Source organism: Heloderma suspectum, chromosome 6, assembly GCF_057233095.1.
Source record: "Heloderma suspectum isolate Gila_16-S chromosome 6, 16-S_ref, whole genome shotgun sequence".
Lineage (NCBI taxonomy): Eukaryota > Metazoa > Chordata > Lepidosauria > Squamata > Helodermatidae > Heloderma > Heloderma suspectum.
The window spans coordinates 98,304,089-98,327,820 of NC_139463.1; the positions used below are offsets into that span (position 1 = coordinate 98,304,089).

Consider the following 23,732-nt stretch of genomic DNA (forward strand, 5'->3'; position numbering starts at 1 on the left):
TCTTCTCTCTTACAGGTGATGAGAGGAGAGTGAGCTGCAAGCAGAGTCTCTGGTTGTTCACCATGGAGTCTCTTTCGCTTTAATTTGAGTTAACGTCCACTTGAGGCAATGAGGTTATCAACCATATTAGCTGGAACCAATAGGCAACACGACCCCACCACAGCCTTTCCTTTTTCCCACTGTTTATGTTGGTGTGGGGAAATTTGGTCTCTTTGGGGAGATGATGCAGAAATGAAGCTCTTACCAGGCAATACTGTTTCAAGGGGATACCATCCTGCAATCTGTACATGTGAACTAGGCCTCACACAGCAGTGAGGGCGCTGTTGCACTCATGTCCTGCTTGTGAGTTTTCTATGGGCAGCTGGTTGGCCATTGTGTGAACAGAACGCTGGACTGGATGAACCCTTGGTCTGATCCAGCATGGCTCTTCTTATGTTAGAGCAAGATGCCAATATGTTTACTCAAAAGTAAGACCCTTTCAGCAAAGGTGCTGCTTTTCCCCTGCAACAGCTGCTTTAGTTCCAAACTGCAAAATGCATAACAAATAAATAAAAAAATAAGTAAAACACATGCACACCAAGAGGGAACAAGAATTAGAAGCAGTTCAGGAATGTAAGGCCATGAGCAAATGATGAGGAAGCAACATATTGGCCATTTTAAAAAGGAAGCGACAAGGCGGACATTACTAATTAAAGGAAGAGTAGCCCTGAAAAGCTTAAATAGCGCTTTGCCAGTCCCACAGTGGATAGACTGGCTGGTATTGTAACTGCATTTTGAGACTTAAAAAATGGTCACAAATCAGGTATGAAAAAAGAGAGGAGGAAAACATAGAAAAGTACAAAGTCGGCAATGACGTTGTCTGAATTCTCGGTAAAATGAAATTTCCAGACTTAAAGGCTAGTCTTGGAAACAATTAGTGTTTCATAGTACATATTTCCCCAAGTAGATTTTTTGTTGTTGAATGCCAACATTTTCCTTTTCCCCTGTTTATCCTTGAAATTCATCAACTGTACTAAAAATTTAGATTTCCCAATAGTGCTAAATATGCTTTCTGCTCCTGCCACCCCTTTCCACAGGACTTATTGACTTGAGACATTTGCTCGAAGACCAACCTGTGGAAGGTTGGCAGCACTGATTGCAGCACCAAGAAATGTGGATCTCCTCGTGATTACTATCTCCCCCAGTGGCAAAAAGAAAGAGGTTATTGCTACTTTCTGATATTGAATTTAAATGCATGCCAATTTGAAGAGGCCAGCTGCCTCACAGTTAGGTTGACTGAAGCAAAAACAAGAAAGAAAAGGATGCTTCTCCACTGGTTGAAATTTCAAGTCCTGCGCATAGGGATTTGTCAACATTCCCTAAGCCCTGGGGACTTCCGGTCGGAGCCAATATCGCCCTTGAAGCATCCCGCGGAGTCTCCGCGGGACGCTATCTCAAACAGCTTTTTAAAAAGTTGAAAAACCTTTTTATCTCTCCCCTGGAATGAAAAGGGGAGGCAGGAGCAGCTCTGGATGAAGTTTTGGAAGAACAGCAATCTCGGTGTGGTAACAGGGGGGCTGAACTCCAGGGCTAGTCTGCCAGAGCTTAATCATCGCTCAAAGTTGTTTGAACCTCCTAATTAATTAGGAGAAATTAGGGCTGATGTGCTCCATTGTAGTTTTTGGATTAAGAAACACCAATAACATTTGAGGAATGGATTAAGAAATATCAATAATATTTGAGGACCTGCAAGATCTGTTTGAAGAGAAGGATGACTACACCAAGGCGAAAAAAAATTATCTCCGCCTACCCCGCACACACCTCCCTTGGCAAAGGCTCCGAGAAGCGAAAATACAGAGGAGTTACTTGGTCTGATAAAAATTTTGTCCTTGCAATTTGCAGAACAGGCTAAGAGGCTGAATACCATCCAAAATTCCATCACTGCCCTGCAAGGGGCTGTGGATTTAATTAACACTTCTTGGCAAAAAACAGAGGTGAAGGTTAACGAGCTGTAAGATCAGATGGCAGGGAATGAACCTACGTCACAAGCTTTTTTCAACAATTTTTCTGTCAGAATTTCTCAACTGGAGGCCTTAGCGCACAGAGCAAATGTACGTATTATTATTATTATTATTATTATTATTATTATTATTATTATATCCCGCCTTTTCCCCAATACTGGGACTCAAGGCGGCCTTACAACGTTAAAACTGCTACAATTAAAACCTATAAATAGAAATATAAATACAACTGTACAAAAGTTAAAAATATAATTAAATCATCAATATTAAAATGGTAAAAATATTAAAACATTAAAAGACAACCAGAACAACAAAAATGGTATCCATATGTCACATATTCCCAGGTCCAGACTAGTTATCCCCAAAGGCCTGCTGGAACAAAAAGGTTTTTGCATGCCTATGAAAACATATCAAGGAGGGTGCCACTCTCGCCTCCCTGGGCAGGGAGTTCCAGAGCCTTGGGGCAGCCACCGAGAAGGCCCTCTCCCGTGTTCCCACCAGGCATGCCTGTGATGATGGCGGGATGGCGAGAAAGGCTTTCCCTGAAGATCTCAGGGCATGAGTAGGCTCATAAGGGAGAATACGGTCTTTCAGATAACCTGGACCCAAGCCGTATAGGGCTTTATAGGACATAACCAGCACTTTGAATTGTGCCCGGAAACAGACTGGGAGCCAGTGAAGCTGTTTTAACAGGGGAGTTGTATGCTCCCTGTAACCAGCCCCAGTCAGCAGTCTGGCCGCAGCTCTTTGAACCAGCTGAAGTTTCCGAACACTCTTCTAAGGCAGCCCCACGTAAAGCGCATTACAGTAATCCAAACGGGATGTAACTAAGGCGTGTGTTACTGTGGCCAAGTCAGACATCTCAAGGAACGGGCACAGCTGGCGCACTAGCTTTAACTGTGCAAATGCACTCCTGGCCACCACTGAAACCTAGGCATCCAGGCTCAGGGCTGAATCGAGAAGTACACCCAAGCTGCGAACCTGTATCTTCAGGGGGAATGTAACCCCATCCAGCACAAGTTGTATCCCTATTCCCTGATCTACCTTTCGACTGACCAGGAGCACCTCTGTCTTGTCTGGATTAAGCTTCAATTTGTTTGCCCTCATCCAGTCCATTACTGCCGACAGACACCAGTTCGGCACCCCAACAGCTTCCTTGGAATTAGATGGAAAGGAAAAGTAGAGTTGGATGTCATCAGCGTACTGGTGACACCGAACCCCAAAACTCCGGACAACCTCCCCCAGTGGTTTCATGTATGTGTTAAATAGCATGGGGGACAAAACAGAACCCTGAGGGACCCCACAAGCCAATGGCCAGGGAGTCGAACAGGAGTCGCCCAGCACCACCTTCTGGGTCCACCCCTCCAAGAAGGAATGGAGCCACTGTAAAACAGTGCCTCCAAGTCCCATCCCAGCGAGGCGGCCCAGAAGGATACCATGGTTGATGATATCGAAAGCCACTGAGAGGCCCAGCAGAACCAACAGGGACACATTCCCCCTGTCTAGTTCCCGGCATAGGTCATCCACCAAGGCGACCAAAGCTGTTTCTGTCCCATAACTGGGTCTGAAGCCAGATTGAAATGGATCTAGATAATCTGTCTCATCCAGGAATCTCCGGAGTTGGGAGGCCACCACACGCTCCAGTATCTTGCCCAGAAATGGAATATTGGAGACTGGCCGATAATTATCCAATATAGTGGGGTTCAGGGAGGGCTTTTTTAAAAAAGGTCTCACCACCGCCTCCTTCAAGCAGGCTGGAATTCTGCCTTGCCTAGGGGAGGCATTAACCACTCCCCTTACCCACTCAGCCAGTCCACCTCTGGCTGCTTTTATGAGCCTGGAAGGGCAAGGATCTAGAACACACATGGTGGTTCTCACCTCTCCAAGGATCCTGTCCACATCCTCAGGCTGTACAAACTGAGAAGTATCCAACAACACTGGACAAACAGGGGCCAAAGTTACATCCACTGGGTCTGTAGCAACTATAGCATCCAAGTCAGAGTGGATCCGAGCGATTTTGTCTGCAAGGTGCTGAGCAAATTGTTCACAGCGGACTGTCGAGGGGTTTAAATTATCCTCTTGCGGGCTAGCGTGTAAAAGACCCCTAACCACTCGAAACAGCTCTGCTGGACGGCTCTTTGCAGACACAATAGTGGCAGAAAAAAATATTTTCTTTGCTGCCCGTATTGCCACAGAGAAGGCCTTCAAATAGGCTCTAGCCCGTGTTCGATCGGATTCACTCCGAGTTTTCTGCCAACGTTGCTCCAGTCGTCTTCTCACTTGTTTCATCACTGCCAGCTCCCTAGAAAACCAGGGTGCTGGTGCGGCTCCACTTTGTGAGAAAAGACGCTCAGGAGCGATTGTGTCCACGGCCCTGGTCATTTCTCCATTCCAGAGATCGGCCAGGGCTTCGACAGAATTGCCTGCCGAGGCAACTGGAAAATCCCCAATAGCTGTCAGGAAACCATTCGGATCCATCAGCCTCCTGGGGCAGACCATCTTAATCGGCCCTCCACCCCTGCAGGGGTTCCGAGTGCCAGCAAATCTAAACCCCACCAGGTAGTGATCTGTCCATGACAACGGAACTATAGAGAGGTCCTCCAGACTCACTATCACCCCATCCAGCACAGAAAATGAGGTCCAGAGTGTGCCCAGCAGCATGGGTGGAGCCAGATATCTTCTGGGACAGACCCATGGTTGTCATGGCAGACATGAAGTCCTGGGCCGCCCCCGACAGGGCAGCCTCAGCATGGATGTTGAAATCCCCCAGCACAACAAGCCGAGGGGTCTCCAACACCAACCCCGAGACTACCCCGGCTAGCTCAGGAAGGGAGACTGTTGAGCAGCGGGCTGGACGGTACACCAACAGAATCCCTATTCTGTCTCGGGCACCCACCTTCAAATAAACACACTCGAACCCAGCAAACTGCGGGACAGGGCACCTGGTAAGGGGGATCGAATCATGATAGCCACTGCCACTCCACCTCCCCGCCCCCCAGGTCTTGCCTGCTGCTGGACAGAGAACCCTGGAGGACAGAGCTGAGAGAGATTGACCCCCCCAGCTTCATCCAGCCAGGTCTCTGTAATACAGGCCAGGTCAGTGTGCTCATCCAGGATCAAGTCCTGGACAGCAGTTGTTTTACCATTCACTGACCTGGCATCCAGCAGCAGCAGATTCAACCCAGGGGGTCTGTTGCCAGGGCCATCCAGATTATTTGAATTGGGGAACAGTTTAGGGACAGTCAGCACCCTATCGTTACACACTCTGCCTTTAGAGTGTGACTGTCTCCCCCCTCCATATCTCCCTCTGCCCTGTAGCACCGTAAGGGCCATTCCCTGGCTCCCAACACCTCCCCCCTTCATTGGAAAACACATATTTAATGCCGGCAGTCCAGCAGGCCACACTGAGGCAAACAGTCCCCTTCCCTCCTTTCAAGCAGGGGGACAGGCCCTTGCTCTCGTGCTCCCCCGAAGTGGCTCCCCCAAAGGGGCGACCCCCTTTGGTGTCGCCCCTTTCGGTGGCGACACCCGCCAGCGGCGGGGGCAACACCCGCCGGTGGCGGTCCCGCCCCCACCAGGCCTGGGTTTTGTGCCCCAGCTCCCACAGGTGTCACAGCTGGGATTGGGGTGGTGCTTGGCTGGACCTGGGTCTGCAAGGAGACAGAGTACAAGTCCCCCAGGTGGAGGTACAGCTCCAGCAAGGCAGCAGCAGCAAGAGCGCCGGATCCCACCTGCCTTGCAATACTGAAGGGCTTCCTCTCCTTGCAGCAATGATGGTATTATTGGTATTAAATATTTACCTACTGATGTAAATCTGTCTACTTTTGTAGAAAAGTTCCTGCATGAGATACTCCCTGTGCCATCTGATTATACATTTGATATTGAGCAGGCATTCCATGTGTCAAATGCCAAAGGGACTGGTTATATGATTATAGTCCAATTTGCAAGAATCTCCACAAAAAATTATATCCTGCATTTGGCAAGAGAGGCTGGAAACCTTTTTTGGAAACAAGATAAAGTTATGCTATTTCTGGATTACATCAAAGAAGTTGCTGATAAAAGAAGGCAATTTACCAAGGCGAAAAATACAGCAAAACAAATGAACTTACAATATCATCTAAAGTATCCTGCTACATTTTGTATTTTTTCTGAAGGCCAGATGAAGAAGTTCCTAAATCATGAAATGGCGGAGGCGTGGCTAAATGGAAAATCGCGTGAGATTTCTGTTCCAGCACCATGAATCTACAAACGTGTTTTGCTGACTGGCTATGTTTAGTCTGGAAGATCCAGGTTAGGCCAGAGATGTTTTGTTTTTTTCTTCTCTTATTTTTTCTCTCTTTTTCTCTCTTTTTCTCTTTCCTTTAAATCCTTTCTTTTTAAAATGGATATGATATACTGTACTTAAATTTACTGTCTGAGGGTGTATAGAAATGTGTACACTTATTTATATATTTAATACAAAATATATTAGTGATTGTTGTGAAGTTGATTTTAAGCTTTATTATTATATAACATTATAAAACTTATTAGTGATTTGTTATTATTATGTATCCTTTTAAGTCTTCTTCCTTTTTTATTTTATTATTATTACTATCATTACTGGTTTGTAAGATTTTTGGCTGGTTAAATTGTTAAGCTTTATTATTATATGTTAGCTGAAGGGCAAGATATGGTTACTGGAAATGAATTGTAGGCCTGCTTCCTTGCTATAAGACTGATGATGATATTGAAATGTTGGGTTGCTTATTTATGCTGCATTGAATTGTAATATTGCCGATGTTATAGGTATAATTTTTAAGCGGAATGGGATTTGAAGTTTCTGTGAAATGGAGTTTAAATTTAATTTTTTAAAAAGTATATTTTTCCATGTTTTTTTTCTCTCCTTCTCCTTCTCCTTCTCCTGCTTCTGTTTTCTTTTTCTTTTCCGTTATTGCTGTGTCCTCTTAAGAATACTGTATTGTTGGGAAATTGTAGTTATTGATTAGGTTGGTGGTATTGTTTATTTCATTTATAAAGTTAAAAAATAGAATAAAAAGGGTTTTTTTAAAAGAACATTCCCTAAGCCCTGCACAACAAGGGAGGAGTTAGTGGCTAAGCGTATATGCTACTAGAGCAGGGGTGCAGAACCTCTTTCGGCCTGAGGGCCAAATTCCATTTCAGAGTACCCCTTGGGATCCACATTCCAGTAGTGGGTGGGATTAAAGACAAAAGGGGATGAAGCCAAAATAGCAAAGGTGGCAGTATATTCTAGTTTAAAGCTCTTTCTGCCAGTAAACAATGCCTTAGGAGAGGCATTTCAACTTCTTTAGAATGGGGAAAAAACTGCACAAAAGCTGAGAAACCCCCAAATGAGCAGTGGTTAGGGAAAGGGGCCATGGCCTTTTGGGGAATCCTGGAGGGCTGGATTAGAAACCCTGGAGGACAGGATTTGGTCTGAGGCCTAAGGTTCCACACCCCTGTGTTAGACCATAGGATATCCTGAGCCTAGGTGGTATACTGATGCTCACTGTTGCAAAGGCTGTGTTCACTGCAAGACTCCATGAGCGGGATGCGTTCCTCGGGCTTGCGCCTCCCACGGCGCCCCTTCACCTTGGCATCCGTGTTGGCCTGAACCATGAGTGGCTCCTGGCGCTTGCGGCGCTGCTTCTTTTCAATGATGCGGCGCTGAAAGGGTGTGCAAACAGGTGGCCAGAAAAGAATGCAGGGTTAGAGAGAGGGTACTGTGTGTATACTTGGACATATACATTACTTATTTAGGACGCAATCCTATGCATGTTTAGACAGAAAAAAAGGCCTACAACTCCCAGCATGCCCTAGCCAGCCATGCTGGCTGGGGCATGCTGGGAGTTGTAGGCCTTTTTTTCTGTCTAAATATGCATAGGATTGGCCCTTAATGCATTTCTAACATTTATATCCTGCCTTCCAACAGCTGATGGGCATTCCCAGGCCAGCTATATATCCCATAGCCCACAGCCATGTTGCCCATAGACAAGACATTATGTGGTGAGAGGCCCCAGATGAGCGGGGAATCTTTGCCAAATGGAAAATATAGGAAGTCTAGCCTGTTTCAAGTTGTTTAATTGTAATGCTTCTTAGGCTGTAATTCTACACATCAGGGTTGGGCAATGTGTGGCCCTTTAGTTTAGGCCTGTACTTCCTATCATCCCTCACCATTGGCTATGCTGGCTGGGGCTGATGGGAACTGTAGGCCAAAACATCTGGAGGGCCATAGGTTGCCTGTCCCTGGTAGACACACTTACCCAAGTTTCCCCAGCAGGTGGCAGCGCTTCTGAATGGGAGCTAAGCTCTGTGCTAGCCACCTTCCATATTGGATGTCCCCAAATGCAAGGCCCAAAATTGATGTCAGGCTGGACGCTGCATCTGGGGCAATCTAACACGGCAGGCACTTGGCATGGAGTGAAGCCAAGTGCCGACTCATTTCCCATTCAAAAGCGTGGCCACCTGCAGGGTTGGCAGGATCAGGGATGGGCCTGTCTGAGGCTGCGGGCCCTTGGCAGCTGCCCAACCATGCCAACCCTGATGCCAGGCCTGGGAATGAATGGAGAGGCTGGTTGATAGGGCTAATGTGGGACGTAGTGTGCTGCTTCCGGTTTGCCTCCCCATCCCCTCTGCTCCTCACCCATTAAGAGGTCCTACGGATGGGTTTTGCTGAATGGTTGGCAATATCCCATAGGCAGGCCTCTTTGAGCCTCATGCCAGAGGGCCAGGCTGGACAACTTTGGGTAGTCTGGGGGCCAGTTTCCCCCCCTGGCCGCATTCTTTCTGCTGCTGCCTCAGTGCTGCAGAAAAAGGGGAAGGGAAAAACAAGCCAAATTTGTCTGTTCTAAGCCTCCAAAGCAGTTTGCTAAGGAATTTTGGCAGCAAAATGCGACTTTTCCTCCCTGCGCCTTTTTTTAAAGAAAAAAAAATGGGAGCATTGGGGGATGGCAGGGCTATGTGTTGCCCACCCCTGAATTAGGGAATAAGTTGTCCGGCTATGTTCTAGACCATTTTATACAAGCATTGGCAACTGTGGATGAAAACATGCCAAGTCGCTAGAGCCCTATGGTCCAAGAGGCATTTTATGGTGGCCCTCAGTGAGGGATGAGACTGTGTCTCTCCCACCCCCCGCCCCCAGGAAATATACCTCCCAAGGCCCTTCCCCACCCAAGGTACCTGGAATTCCAATTTTTGCTTCCGGATGATTGCAGCTTCATCGTTGCTGTTGCTAGAAGAAAAAGAGGTACCAACATCAGGAGGTGAATTGGGCAGGGAACGGAGGCGGTGGTAGAAATTCCAGTACATTTTGAGATGTGGCATCACTCTGCCAGCTCCGGGGCAGCCCCACCTGCTTGGGGGCCCAATCCACAGGACTGCAGCTTCCTGGGGATTCTGAATGCCATGGCGCTGAAGGGACTTTGTGACCTCACAAAAGCCTAAAAGGGCAGCCAGGTGTGTGGCGGGAAAGTGACTTGGCCACAGGGATCCCTCAGTCCCGGCCTTCCCCAGTCTGGCGCCCTCCAGCGGTGTTAGACTGCAACTCCCATAATTCCCAGCAAGCATGGCCAAGCTGACTGGGAGTTATGGGAATTGTGATCCAACACCTCTGGAGGGTACCAGGTTGGGGACTGTTGCTCAGTCCCAAGGCCTTGTTCCTGCAGGTCATGACTTCAGTTTAGCACATCTATTCTTGAAAGCCCTTGGCGCTCTTGAGCTCCCACACTGTTCACATGGACTGAAAGGGGGGTTCAAAGTTGAGGCTGTAACAGGAGGTTGGGCTCCTTGTTAAGCAGGAGTAGTCCTCTTAACTAGGTGAGCAACTTGGGGCTCTCCAGATGTTTTGGTCTACAACTTCCCTAGCTAGGGTGGCTTATACATTGCCAAAAAAAGAGGAAATTCATCACACATCCCAAAAGAAAAAAGGGTGGGGACAAAAGGAGACACAGATCTGCTTCAAATTTACAGATGCCAATGTATATTGCAAATTTAGACATAATTGTTATAATATAAACAGCAATCCACTACGTCTCACCCTTGTGGGGAAGACTGTGGCCAGGTGTCCGGGGCACCTACCTGTTCAAGCTGAGGTCCAGGTGTTCTCTGTTGATGGGCAATTTCATGTCCCTTGCTCTGCCTTCTGGTTCTTTATCTTTAAATTGGGCCTGGCCTGGAGGATGCCTTTAAACAGAGGACGGTCCTCTGGCAGCCCTTCAAATAGAGGACTGACCTTTGTAAATGAGGACACTTGGCCATCCTATGGTAAGGGATGCTGGGAGTTGTAGGCCAAAACAGTTGGAGGGCCACAAGTGGCCCAGCCCTTGCATTAGTTTATTTGTATGAACGTTACAGGAGGAGAAGGTCGCTCTTCCCCTTCCCAGGGTGCCTCTGTTCACCACAAAAATATGTAAACATTGACGCCACAGGTTTAAAGTGTCCCTCCCTCTCTCCAAGGAGCTCACCTTCTGTAAGCAGAGGTCAGGGGTTTCTAGTGGAGAATTCTCTGGACTCTCATGAAATGACAGTTTCACTTTCTAGGATCCTTGGACAGTTAAACTGGTATAAAATAGATGTAAGTTTGTGGTGTGATAGCACCCCCACTCCCTAAAAAAAGAGTATGGCTAACTGATTTACCGTATACGTTACCCTGAGCATGAGGAGTAGGGGTGAGCCACAGCATTATGCACTCCTTTTCTTAAAATGTGTACAGAAGTTAAGGGACACCCTCCACTGACTTTCAGCCAAGGCTTTTATCTAATTTCTATTTTTTATTTCTAGGTTGCTTTCAAGGGTTCACCACGCCTTTGTCCTGCCTTGCTCACAGAGTTTTATGGGGAGGCCAGACATTGTCATCTTCCACATGTATCCCTCCTGCATTTTCCCACCACTTCTTCTGACCTTTTTCTTAACCCGAAAAAAAAATGCATTAAGGAGAAAAAGACCGAATAGCTGCACAGCACCTTTTCATGGGTAGCTCTAGGAGTCCTCTGTCTGGAAACACTATAAGTGAACATGAGTATCTAATGTGGCCACCCCAACTTGGTATCCTCCAGAGGTCTTGGACAACAGCTCCCAATATCCCCAGCCATTAGGATGATGGGATTTGTAGTCCAAGACATCTGGAGGGTGCCGGGTTGGGGACGACTGATCTAATACCATTAATTTATGTTAATTGAAACTAGATATGTGAAGGTAAAAGGCCTTAAAATGGGGGGGGGTATGGAATAATGGGGGGGGGACTATTCAAGGATTTTCTGAGAATTTAGAAAAAAGACACCTTTTCCTGATTATTTTCAGCCCCCATCTCTCATCGTTTCTTTTCCAAGCCTTCACATCTTTAATTGAAAAGGAGCCCCAAATGTATTACCTGGGGGCAGGGGCAAACGTTTATGCTGGGATACCCAGAAAAAAACCCACCAAATTGTAAAGATTTTTATAGAATACATAAGAACGTACTACTGAAGTTGTTATAATCTCCTACCAGCGAAGCAAAAAAGATCACATCCTGACAGCCTGTATGAGCCTTCCTCTCATATAGTTACAATTTTGGGCAGGGGGGGAATATGAGCACCAAATGCTGTCTGTCAGAATGAAGTTACAACTGTTGCTAGGAGGAGCAGGACCTTTTCAGGTGTGGCTCTGAGGTTGCAGAAAAGGTCTGTCCAAAAATACTCCTCCTTGTTGGGCTTCAGGAAAAACCAGCCCAGCCACTGCAGCTCAATGGGTGGCCCTGGGCCTCTCTCTCTCCCTCTCCCTCTCTCTCTCTCTCCCTCCCTCCCTCCCTCTCTCTCTTTCAGCCTAACCTACTTCACAGGGTTGTTGTGAGATCACATGGGAGGAGGAGGCACCATGAATGTTGCCTTGAGTCCCTTGGAAGAATGGAGGGACATAAGTGTAGTAAACTACATATGAGGCCTGAATCGCCTCTGAGCTTTTCTCCTGCAGTTTGCGTTTGCTTACTCACATAAATGGAAGCAAGTGCATTTTTTTTCTGCTGTGCTTCCCCATCACCACCCCACACACACCTTTGCTCCACAATGGACATGTGTACAGCCTCTGGATTTAATTCTGGGAGCATTTTCTTCTTTGCTTCCCCACTCCTGCCCTATCCCCCCACTTCTTCAAGTGGGCTGTCCAGTTTGTTTTTGCTTCCAGCATGTCTATTTGCTGAAACATTTATTCAATATATTATTAATTTTTAAACTTCTTTGTCTTGTTTGGTTTACACTTTGAAAACTGCCCAGAGAAGGTGTGGGAGGTGGCTTTGTGAGGGATGCAAGGACTGGCCAATCAGTGCAGTGCACAGCCCTACTCTGAGAAGGTGGGGGGAATAGCTTTGTGACTGACACAAAGGCTGGCCAATTAACTCTGTGAAAATCCAGCTTTCTGCTATAAAAGCAAAGGACAAGTATTCCCTCATTTCAATAGAGGAGGGAGGCTGTATGTGCGACCACAATGTGGCAAGTGCGCTTTACACAGCTCAAAGGATGCAGAGGCACCCTTAAATTGGTTGCTAATGCAGAACAGAAAGGCGGGGGAGCATTTGTCATGCAGAAGAGCATTGTAGCCAAGGTAAGGTTAATGCCTACATTACAAAGCACTGAAGCTTTGATAACGTTGATAGCCCCATTGAAGCTCACAAACTGTGGGCTCTCTTGTCTGTCCTCTGCATCCAGAGGTGGAATGCTAGCTCAAGAAGAAGGAGCCCCTTGCCCCATGCTATCCATCTACTATAATCCAGACTGGTACAATGTGCCACAAGCAGAAAGAGAGAAAGAACTGGAAATAGGTGCAGAGCCAAGCAGACACTCTCATCCACAAACTACATGTACCTTCACAAAACATATAACATGGATATATGTAGCAATATTATCAAGGAATGCAGCATTTGTAAAACGGATTTTTAAAAATTCTAGCCTTGTCTTAGAAGACAGGCTAGAAAAATTAGCCATTTTACAGATGAGGTACCTAGTGGGAGTTAATTTCCTGAATATTGCTTTTGTTTTTAGTAACACAAGTAAAAGGTTAAAATACTGAGTCCCCAAGAGAACAACAAGGCAGGCTGGGCCTACCCTTTAAAATAACTAGGTACGCTCACCCTGAATTCCACCTCAGCGACTAAGGTAGAATAATATAATGAATAAAAATTAATATTAATAAACTCATATTCAGAGGCATGGTGCCTCCAATACTGGAGCCAATATAGAGCCCTCCTGACAAGTTGTAATTGAGAGCTTTATTCTCCATGAATTTGTCTAATTCCCTCTTAAAGCCATTGAAGTTAATTAACTGGTTGCTTAAATTTATTATTAATTAATTAATTAAATTTTTAAAATCAATTCCTTAATTGATTTTAAAACTTTTTAATCACCTAAAAAGACATCCCTGATTCATTGGCAGCACATTTTGTGAACAGAATGCTGGACCAGCTAGACCTTAGGGCTGATCCAGCACAGCTCTTCTGATGTTCTTAATCTAACTAATTAATGATAGTTGCAGCCCTAATTTTAGCTTAGTTCTGGTTGTATGATACGCTATGTCGGTTGTAGAGATCAGCTTGCTAGCTAGCTAGACAGGCAGAGAGATAGACTAAAGCACAGGTTCTTGCAGCATGTCTTTTTTTTTTTTCTTACCTCCCAGGGGTGGGTGAAGGGCTTTTACTTGCGGATTCCATGAGGCTGCAAAAAAATGGTGCAGGTGTGGATCAGATCACCAAAAACCGGAGAGGTTTTCCAAATGCTAAGTCAGCCCTAAATGTGTGTTGACATTAGCAACTGGGAAAGATACTTCGGTCTTCGCTGCAAGATGTTCTGTGAGCCTAGTGCAGGCAAGCGACACAGTGGAAGCACCAATCCCTGAGAGTTCAAACAGTTGACTGGGAGAGCAGCAGAGTCAAAAAGAGAAAGGAACTGCTGAGATGGTTGCGCAACAGCCCACAACACCTCCCCCCTCCCCGCTCTGATTTCATGATTATGCCACACTTTATCATGCCCTCTGGTACACCCTGCACCAAGCTCAAATGTGTAGCTCTCACTTTTAAAGCTTTCCAGTACCCCCTCTACCTCATAGTTATATACACTTCTTCCTGTTCCCTGAGTTCTACATAAGCTCCTCCACTTCTGGTCTCTTTTGTCTCCTCTGGTCTCCATTTTATTGTGTGATGAGCCCTGACTACCGATTCCGATTCCACACAGGTACTATAACAAAATGGGTTTATTAACAGAGGTTTTTATAAAGGTTCCTGGCAGGGTTCTTAATGCAGGCCTGCAGTAGTTTCTCCTAATCCAGGTGGAGAGAGGGAGAGGAGTGTTAGGAAACTTTACACTGAGCCTTTAAGTTAGGGGTAGGCAGCTTGTGGCGCTCCAGATGTTTTGGTTTACAGCTCCTATCTGCTCTAGCCAGCTTAGTCAATGGCAAGGAATGATGGGAAGTGTATGCCAAAACATCTGGAGGGCCACAAGTTGCCTACCCCTGTCTTAAATAAAGCCCAGCCTACCCTCCTCTACTCTTCTATCTCCTTCACAATATGTATAAGAGAAATTCTGCTGCAGGCCTGTGTTAAGAGCCCTGTAAAGGAACTGTATAAAACCATGTTAGTTTCCAACACTTGTGTGGATTCCAAATCAGTAGCCAAGGTTCATCAGACATCACATTTGTGACTTTTGCTGTGGTGCTCCCTGAAATTGTCTCCCCTTCACCATGTTCCATCTCAGGATAACTTCCTGATGGATTGTGCCTCTTGCATCATGTCTGTCTCCTACTCTGTTGCCATTAACAAGGGCAAAGCCAAAATTCTGCTGCCCAAACCAGCTGTCTCATTTTGCCTTGTGACAGGACAGTCAGGTTTTGGCTGCTCCCTTGCCTTCCTTCAAGTCCCTCCTCAAGACCCATGCCTTTGAAAGAAAACCATATTGAATGTTTGAAGACACATCATTATCGTTCACATCAGCCTTTCCTGCCCTGTGGGCTGTAACTCCCATCATCTAAATGGGACGATGGGCCATGCTAGCTGGGGATGCTGGGAGATGGGGTCCAAATACACCTGGAGGGCACCAGGTAGGAGAAGGCCAGGTTACAACATCAGCATTTCTTTTGCAGACCAGTTCAATCTAGCCCAGTACAAGAGAAGTTAGTCTGCAAGTTTGCAGCTGGCTGGCAAGGAAGAACCCTGGTTGGAATGGGGAGGGACCCAAGGCTATACAGATGCTTTGTGGGGTGGTGATGGGGAGGAGGATGACTATTTTTGCTACCCATCTCAGAGGGTCTTGCAGTTCTAGGGCCTGGCACCTCCTAGCCAGAACCCTACCATCTTGAAACATCTACTTTGCTTCGTAAGCCCTCCTGCCCCAGCACTGGGCATTTTGGGGTGGAAGGTGGCATAGCTTGGTGGCAGAGCACATGCTTGGCATGCAGAAGGTCCCTGCGTTGAACCCTAGCATCTGCAGTTAAAACATCTCAGGTTGCAGGAGCTGGGGGAAAAATTAAGTTGCCTTAAACTGGTCCAAGCCATTAGTCCATCTTGAATCACAGAGTTGAAAGGGGCCTTGGAAGTCAACTAGTCCAGTCTTCCCCAACCCTGGTGCCCTCCAGATGTTTTGGACTTCAACACTTATCATTATGTACATATTTACTACATGTATATCCCACCTTTCTTTCCTCTTGCAAGGAATCCAAGGTGGCGGAAATGATCCTCCTCCTCTCCATTTTATCCTCACAACAACCCTGTGAGGTAGGTTAGGCTGACAGTCAATGACTGGCCCAAAGTCACCCAGTGGGCTTCATGGCCAAGTGGGGACTAGAAGCCGGATCTCTCAAGTTCCCAATCAAATGCTCTAACCACTACATGATACTAGCTCTCCATCAAGGGTCAGGAATGCTGGGAGTTGTTGTCCGAAATATCTGGAGGGCCCAAGGGTGGGGAAGGCTGATCTAATTGAAGGATGTCAGAGAAGTCCGTCTGGGGGTTAGAGTTCAATGAGTTTTCTTAAGTTTGGGCCCTGGACTTCATTTTGGTTCTTGCTGTGGCACATGACTTGATCTGCTGTGAGTTGGGCCAGTTTGCAGATTTTCTGGGCATTTTGCACATTCATCTTGTAGGTTCAGCAATTTGCCCAAATTTCTGAAAAATTTGCCCAAATTCAGCCATAATTTGCGCCAATTTGGCTGTGATTTGTGCCAATTTGACCATAATCTGCACAAATTGCGGAACGTGCAGAGGAAAATGCGCAAAGAAGTTCCCGGAGTTCAGGGAAAAGCCCACAGCTTGGCTCACAAACACAAATTGAGCCGTATATGCCACAGAACTCCCTCACGTATAAAAAGAAGCGGATTTCCCAGTGACAGACATCCCTATCTAGTCCAATGCCCTGCTCAGTATAGGCTCTGCGCTGCAGGGTGCAGCAACAACAGCATCCCTGACACATGGCCATCCAGCCTCTGCTTACATACCTCCAGTGAAGGAAAAACTTCTGCCCAAGTATTTAGGTTCTTAGGCAATACTTTTCTTTAAACCTCACCAGTTTGCCTTCTGGGAAATGGGCATTTTATGACCGGTGATGCCCACCATGGCAGCCATTTTGTGAATGGGGAAGCCACCCCCATAGTAGCCATTTTGTGAGAGCACCTATGACACTCTCTGAAAATTCAAAATGGGCCCACTGGCCCCAAAAGGTTGGGGACCCCTGATGTGTTGTGTTACTGAATTACAACTACCAGAGGCTTTGGAATGCCATTGCCAAGGTCGTTGACCATAGTGAGCTAGAAGAATCAGCAGCCTCGCTCAGTGAATAAGGCAGCTTCATACATTCTGTGTTGTAAGGCAGCCTTCCCTTACCTGGTGCCCTCCAGGTGTGTTGGAATGCAACTCTCATCATTCCCAGTCAGCATGGCCACTACAGATTCAGACTCCACACAGGTGTTAAAAGGTTAATGAAGAGGGTTATACACTGTTTCTTCACAGGGCTCTTAACACAGGCATGTAGCAGAATGTCTCCAGTACACATTAACCTGGTTTGTACGACACAGAGGGTATCGTGGGTTAATTAATCCACAATTAGCCACAGTGGGTACAGCTACTGTTTTGAATATGCATCCTTTGATCAGGATGATCAGGGGTTGTGGTGTGTCATGCAGACTCGGTCATCGTGGGTTATCTGAGGGTTAAACAACCCTCAAGCCTCGATGGCTGGGTTGGCACGGCACGTAGCATATTGCACAGCACAACTGCATATTCCAAATGGGGGTGCACATGCCATGGCTCATGGTCGGTTAAATAACCCACAGTGAGCTGGCCATGTGGTGCAAACCAGCCCATTGAGAAGGAAAGAGGGTGTGGCGTTACCACAGCTACCTTTATACCTAGCGGGGCGTCAACTGGTTTTGAAATGGATTGAGCTTGCTGTACAGAGATGTGTCTTCCAACTGCAGAGTTGTTAAACAAAAATGACCTCCGGAGGGAAGCCAAGAGTGTGGATTAAAAGCACGGAGGCAATAGCGAGGCTGTCTGTTCGAGGCATCTGTTGTCATCATTTCGAGATTGATGGGACAGAATTAGCCTCCTTAGGGATTAAGAGTGAGAGCCAAGCCGCCCCCACCCCTGGTCACAGCCCCATAGCTTACATCTTACGTCTTGGAGGTGGTTGCACTGGAGGATCCAACTGCATCTGGCAAGCAGAAAAGGAAAGGAAATGGATATCGGAGCCATAATAGTACTTACAACAAAAATCTGTCTCCTCTTGCTCTTGCGTACAACAGTTATCTTCACCCGGAGCCCTTCTGTTCTAAGCTATGAGATTCAACTTGCTTCCTTGAGACACCAGGCATGCTGGCTCTTCTTTGCCACTGTCACAAGTTGCTAGATCCCACTCCTCTTCACAGGGGGCCCAGGTGTCGTTTGGAATATTTATATCCCACCTTTTGTTTGAGAACCCTAAGACAGCTAACAACCATCCAATCGATACAATTCTACCCCCTGAAAAGTCCGGGAAACCCAGTTCCCTTCTTACTCACCCTCTCCCCAGAGAGCCCAGGAGTGCTCCCAGCCCCGCAGATCTCAGACATGCAAGGCTAAGGTTCGATCCTGCCCTCTCTCTCTCCTGCTCTCTTCTCCGGTTCTGACGCTGCCTTCAAACTGCAGCTGGTGAAGGCGGGGTGGATGGGGGGACGGGACAGTTGAGTGAGTTCTCCTCCCCCACCAAACCAGCATTGCATTCTCTCCTGCTTAATCAGCTTTGTCTGTCTTAAGTCTCCAGGGCTGCCTTGAAAGGTGCATTCTTTATGGTGGCTTTAGAGTGTGGGTGTGTGAGTGCCTACTAGCCCTGGTGTAGAGTGCAAGGCATGCATTTTCCATGGCATGGAGGGAAAGTGTGCATACCAGTGAGCAGCTGATACATGTATGATTAGGCTTACAAATGTCTCCTAAATGTGCATAAGATTTGAGCGTGTGCAAGAAACGGTTGGCATCGGTACAAGAGGACGTAAGAGCAATAAACTGTGGGGCTCTGTGTTCATGGGCCTATGTATGTGCACATATATGAATGTGAAAAATATATCTCCAAAAACCTGTAGTGCATAGATGCATAGCTGCCAACTCCATGATTAGCGAGGGCATACAACTGCTTTTTTCTGTTTGGGAAAGTGTGTGTGGGTGTGTCTGTTTGGGTCGAAAACCTTCTGAGCACAGGTCTGAGAAATGCTGCACGTGTGCCCAGGTGAACAGGTGCAAAAAGTATGTATATGAAAAGTGTGCATGCAAAGGACGGTGTGTGAGCACAAGCATCCTATGTGTAAGCATCACCAGTGTGCACACAAGTTACTTTAAAATGAGGAAAATACATCTACAAAACACATATAATGCACAGATGTAGAATTGGCAAGTCCAATATTAACAGTGTTGGGTAAACGCCCATGTGAATTTCTCTAGTTTACTGTAGTGCTTAAAAACAAAACATCCAGAACTATACACCCACATCCTCTGTCCATCCAACCATCAGCCCATCTTTTGTTCATCCTTCCTTGACCATCTTTCCACCCATCGATTCCTTGCCTGTCAATCTGTCCATTCTTTCATCCTTTGTTGACATGGGTATAGTGGTAAATGTTGAATAGCCATGCTACGAGAGTCCAAAATGCAGGCAGCTCTGTTGATATCTATCTATCTGTCTGTCTGTCTGTCTGTCTTCTAGACTGTGTATTAGCTGTGTGTGTGTGTACACAGACACACCTGAGAGCAGCAGTATTAACAAAATACACAATTTATTACGAACATCTGACATTCATAGAATAATGAGCTGGCAAAGGGCAGTGTAGTGGTTAGCATGTTCAACTTTGGCTGGAGAGATCTGAGATTGCTTGAGAAAGGGAAAGAGAAGAACATAACATGTTCGCAAAAAGTGTAAGACTACCAGCTGAAGATTTTTGAGTTTCTTTTCCCAGCACCAGGGAGAAAATCCATTTCCTCCCGGCTTCTGTGAGGATTGTAGCTAAGCTCAGAGAGAACAGAGAAGGCTGAGGAGTGGCAGATGAAGTCATCATCCCTGCTAACAAAAACACCCTGGCTCTTTCAACCCTCTGAGCCCTGGTTCCACTACACCACTCTTTGGCTGGGTTCACACAACACATTAAGCCATGATGGCTTATTTTCCAGAACAACCCATGATGGCTTAGCATGTTGTCTGTGGGATTTTTTTCCCACCCATGGAGGATTATTTCCCCCAAATAAGCCACCCTGAGAACCCATGGCCTGCAGTAAGGGTTATTTTACCTATGGTGGGTTCGCATGTTGTCTGTCATACCAGCATGGATTACGGAGATCACCTACAGAGCTGCTTGGTAAGAGTGGCCCAAAACACTGCTGCCGCTCTGCTCCTCTCAAGCAATCTCTATTTCCACCGCAAAGGAAGCTGGGATACTTGCCCAGCTGGGCGGGAGGACTACAGGAGGAGGAGGGGCAGGGAAATAAACTACTCTGTGTAGCTTGTTTGCGTGATTGTCTGATGGAAGCACAGTAGGCTGTTTGCATAACCACCTCCCAGTGTAGCTTGCCACCCACCATGGGTTAGCATGATGTATGAACAACCCCTTTGTCTCTCCCTCCATAAATCACTTGTCTGCCTGTACCTGTCCAGCCACACCTTCTTGTCAATTGTATCCACTCTTCCCCCGCCTCTTTTGTCCACATAAGAACTGTTTTGCTTGATCAGACTAAAAGGCCCCTCCAAGACAAGCATTCTGTCCCAACAGCAGCAAGCCAGAGAGTACCTCCAAAGGCTGACAAACAGAGTCTTAAGGTGACTGGTTTCTTCTGTTGTTTTTCTCCCCAGCACCTGATATTCAGAGGTGCACTGCCTTTGAACATGGGGGTTCCATAGCTATCTCAGTAGCCATTAATCAGCTTAACTTCAGGCATTCCCTAGCTAGCCCTTGAACCGCCCATAGAGCTTCGGCTATTGGGCAGTATAGAAATGAAACAAACAAACAAACAAGGGATGGCCTGACCTTATCTCAGATCTCTGGGCAGGATCCCCATGGCTCTGCAGGCCGCAAAGGAAGCGGCTGAGGGCCACATGGGTTGTTCATCCCCGGTCTAACCCTTTTCATAATACATCTAAGCAATTGGCCACTGGCACACAGATCTCGTACTAGTGAATTCTATAGGTTAAATGAGTTGTCATGTAAAGTGCTTCCTTTTTGTATTTCTATAGGTTAAATGAGTTGTCATGTAAAGTGCTTCCTTTTTGTCTGTCCTGCTGTTAGTCGATTTCATGGGGCATGAAATAGGGTGACCCTTGAGTCTGAGTGGAAAACATGAAGAAAAAGATTTTTGTCGACGCTATTCATAATTTTATAAACAGCTTATCATGTCCCCACGTCGGCATCTCACACACACACGCATACTGCCCCAAACCCCCCGCATGTTCTTCTTTCCATCTAGTATCTTACCTCTTCTGGAGATTTCAGTCTTTTTGATACGCTAGTATCATCGTTCCAATTGAGCATGGTCCAAGGTATTTTTTTTACCCTCTCTAGGAATCCAAGAAACCTTCTGCTGGTATGTGGATGAGCCTGTATTGTGCAAAGGAGCCCTTTCAGACTTTGCAAAGACAGGACAAGCTCTTCGACAGCATTACTGCTGGTAAAGAAGACATTCCCCCTGGAAACTGAGGTCAATAGATCAGCCGGAGTTGAAAACCTGCAACTTTGCTCGAATCTTTTTTTTTTTTTAAGGCAATGTTTTTCCTCCTATGTCTCACTGCAGCTACTTTCAACACTAGTTCCTTTAGCCTTCAGGGCAGGGGTTGTCAAGCAAGTTACCGTTTTCTGATTGGACAATGGGTAACCGTGGCAGTGCCAGGCCACAAAAGATTAAAAAGGCATTTCATTCTGGAACAAAGAATTCCAGAATGTATAGACAATGAGATTCACTATCCCTCTAGGGCGCAAACTTTGACATGACTTGGCCAGTTCCAGCGGGCCTATAGGGGCTCTCCCCGTGGGAGAAATGGATTCCTGTTTTATCTATGGCCTAATCTCCGTTTTCTGATTTACTCCACTTATTTATTATTTACTGGTTATCTATTTTATTAAGTTTATGTACCTCTCAATCCATAAAAAATAGATGAGCGGCAAACAGAAACAAATCCAATATAACACAATACAGATGAGACAACACTCAAACCAACCTTAAAAAACAATGGTGTTGTTCAATTGCACTGTTCCTCTCAAGTTCTCCCCTCTATCTTCCTCTCCTTGCCCCTGCCCCTGCTCTTTTGCCTGCCCGATTGCTCATTTTTTGTCCTTCCCATTTTGCTCAAGAGTCCTTTGGATCAAACAGTTCTTGTCTCATCATTCAGTTCCTCCCGTGCCCCCAGCCCTGATCCTCTTGATCGCCCTCTCTATCTGTGGCTTATCCCTTTTGCCCGTAGCCTCTGTTGTCTTTAATCAGTTACTCCCCCAGCTGCCTATTGCGGTCTGCTTTTTTCAGTTTAGGGCGCAATCCTGTGTGTATAGACAGAAAAGTCCTACAACTCCCAGCATTCTCCAGCCAGCTGCTGGGAACTGCAGGACTTTTTTCTGTCTAAACACGCATAGGATTATGCATTTATTTGCTTTTTAAAAAATCCTGCTTTTTCAAAATATAGGTGGCTTATAAAACAATATATACTTTTCTTCTGTTCTTTTAAGACAGGGATGGGGGACGTGTGGGCCTCCAGATGTTGTTGGACTGCAACTCCCATCATCTCACTATTGGCTATGCTGGCTAGGGCTGATGGGAACTGCAGTCCCACAACATCTGGAGGGCTACATGTTCCCCATCCCTGTATTTTAAGAGTTCTGTATTCGTCCCAACACAACGGCCTGCACATTTGACCCAACACAGCCTAGCAGGGCACCAGTTCGGGACTGCAAAAACAGGAGGGGTTGTCAAGCCCATGACAAGCTGAACCAAGGCCGGCCTCACCATTGGGCCAAGTGAGGCACGGCTGACCTGAGACGTTTTGCCAGCTGAGGCAAAGGACAAGATGGGACTTGAAACTTACTTCAACACTGGTGAAGGAACAGTCTCCTCCATGGCACCTGAAGGCAACGTGGCAGGCTAGTTCAGGGGGTGCAGGGCAGGCCACATAAGAAGAGCCATGCGGGATCAGACCAAAGGTCCATATAGTCCAGCATTCTGTTTGCACAGTGGCCAACCAGATACTCACAGGAAACCCGCAAGCAGGACATGAATACAATAGTACTCACCTGCCCATGTTCCCCAGCAGCTGGTGTACATAGCCTCTGATGTAGCATACAGCCATCAGGACTAGTAGCCATTGATAGCCCTACCCTCCATGAATTTGTCCAATCCCCTTTTAAAGCCATGGCGCACACAGCTCTTCCAACCCCTTGCCATGGCTCCCTGCCACCCAAGCATCCACTGCCTGTGGTGGCTGCCTCACCCTGCTAATGCAGCCTGGGGCACTCCAGATGTGTTGGCTGGGGGCACTGCAAGGCCTGGGCCCATGGGATCCCAGTCCCAAATGTATTTCCAATGGCCCTGGACCTACTCTCCAGAGACCCCAGTGTCCATTGGTACCAATGGGAGGTTTTTGTCTCAACTTAATTGCCATGCAGGGGGGCAATCTTCAAGGAGGATTGCAGCTGGTGAGGGAAGGGTTTGCTCCCCTTTCCCACATGCTGTAACACCCCCCCCCCCAACCTCCAGCATGGCGTTTAAATTTAGAAATATCTTTCCACGGTGCTAACAGGAGATTTTTTCTTAAGCTTACCTGCAATACATGGGGATGGATTTCCAGGGGGATCCCAATGGGGCAGAGAAATTCACCCTCCCTTCCCAGTACATAGTGGGGGCCCCAAATCCCCCCTCTTCATGGCAATTAATCTAAAAAAAAAAACACCCCTAATTGATACCAATGGAAAGACTGGGCCCCAGATCTTTGAAGTGCCTAGCACTGGGGGATTATAGGAGTCCAACACATCTGGAGGGCAGCACACTAGGGAAGGCTGGCCGAATAATAGGGCCAGAATTGGACTGAGGCAATCACCTCAGGCTGCAGATGCTGGGGGCAGCAAGAAGGATTCAACTGCTAGTCCAGCTGGCTTCTGTACATGCATGGAATAGGCAGGGGGGCACCATCTTGCGCTCACCTCAGGCAGCAAAATGTCCTGGGGAGGCCCTCAGCAGAACTGGCCCACATGGTCTGACATTTGGCCTGGCAAGTGAGACGTGTGCCA

General features: G+C 46.9%; 1 protein-coding gene and 1 long non-coding RNA gene across 8 annotated transcripts in view; one reads left to right on the forward strand and one right to left on the reverse strand.

The window, feature by feature from the left end:
* The window catches only part of LOC146342019 (uncharacterized), a 42,495-nt gene extending 35,450 nt beyond the window's left edge, over positions 1 to 7,045 (forward strand). The window contains exons 3-4 of the long non-coding RNA XR_014783893.1: positions 1,077 to 2,090; positions 5,831 to 7,045. This is a non-coding gene — a long non-coding RNA (uncharacterized LOC146342019). The remainder of the gene's footprint in view (positions 1 to 1,076; positions 2,091 to 5,830) is intronic.
* TULP2 (TUB like protein 2) overlaps positions 1 to 21,266 on the reverse strand; it is a 41,369-nt gene extending 20,103 nt beyond the window's left edge. For 2 of the 7 annotated variants that reach the window (XM_084805491.1, XM_084805486.1), the window contains exons 1-5: positions 20,937 to 21,266; positions 17,616 to 17,659; positions 13,631 to 13,675; positions 9,177 to 9,228; positions 7,508 to 7,664 (exon numbers count right to left, since the gene is read on the reverse strand). In XM_084805491.1, coding sequence (XP_084661617.1) covers positions 7,508 to 7,664; positions 9,177 to 9,228; positions 13,631 to 13,675; positions 17,616 to 17,659; positions 20,937 to 20,993 — 355 coding nt within the window. In that variant the 5' untranslated portion in view covers positions 20,994 to 21,266. Of the gene's footprint in view, positions 1 to 7,507; positions 7,665 to 9,176; positions 9,229 to 13,630; positions 13,676 to 17,615; positions 17,660 to 18,005; positions 18,233 to 19,758; positions 19,840 to 20,936 lie in introns of those variants that run through there. The other 5 variants (XM_084805492.1, XM_084805487.1, XM_084805488.1 and 2 more) reach the window with 5 other exon arrangements.
* Positions 21,267 to 23,732: the final 2,466 nt, after the last annotated feature.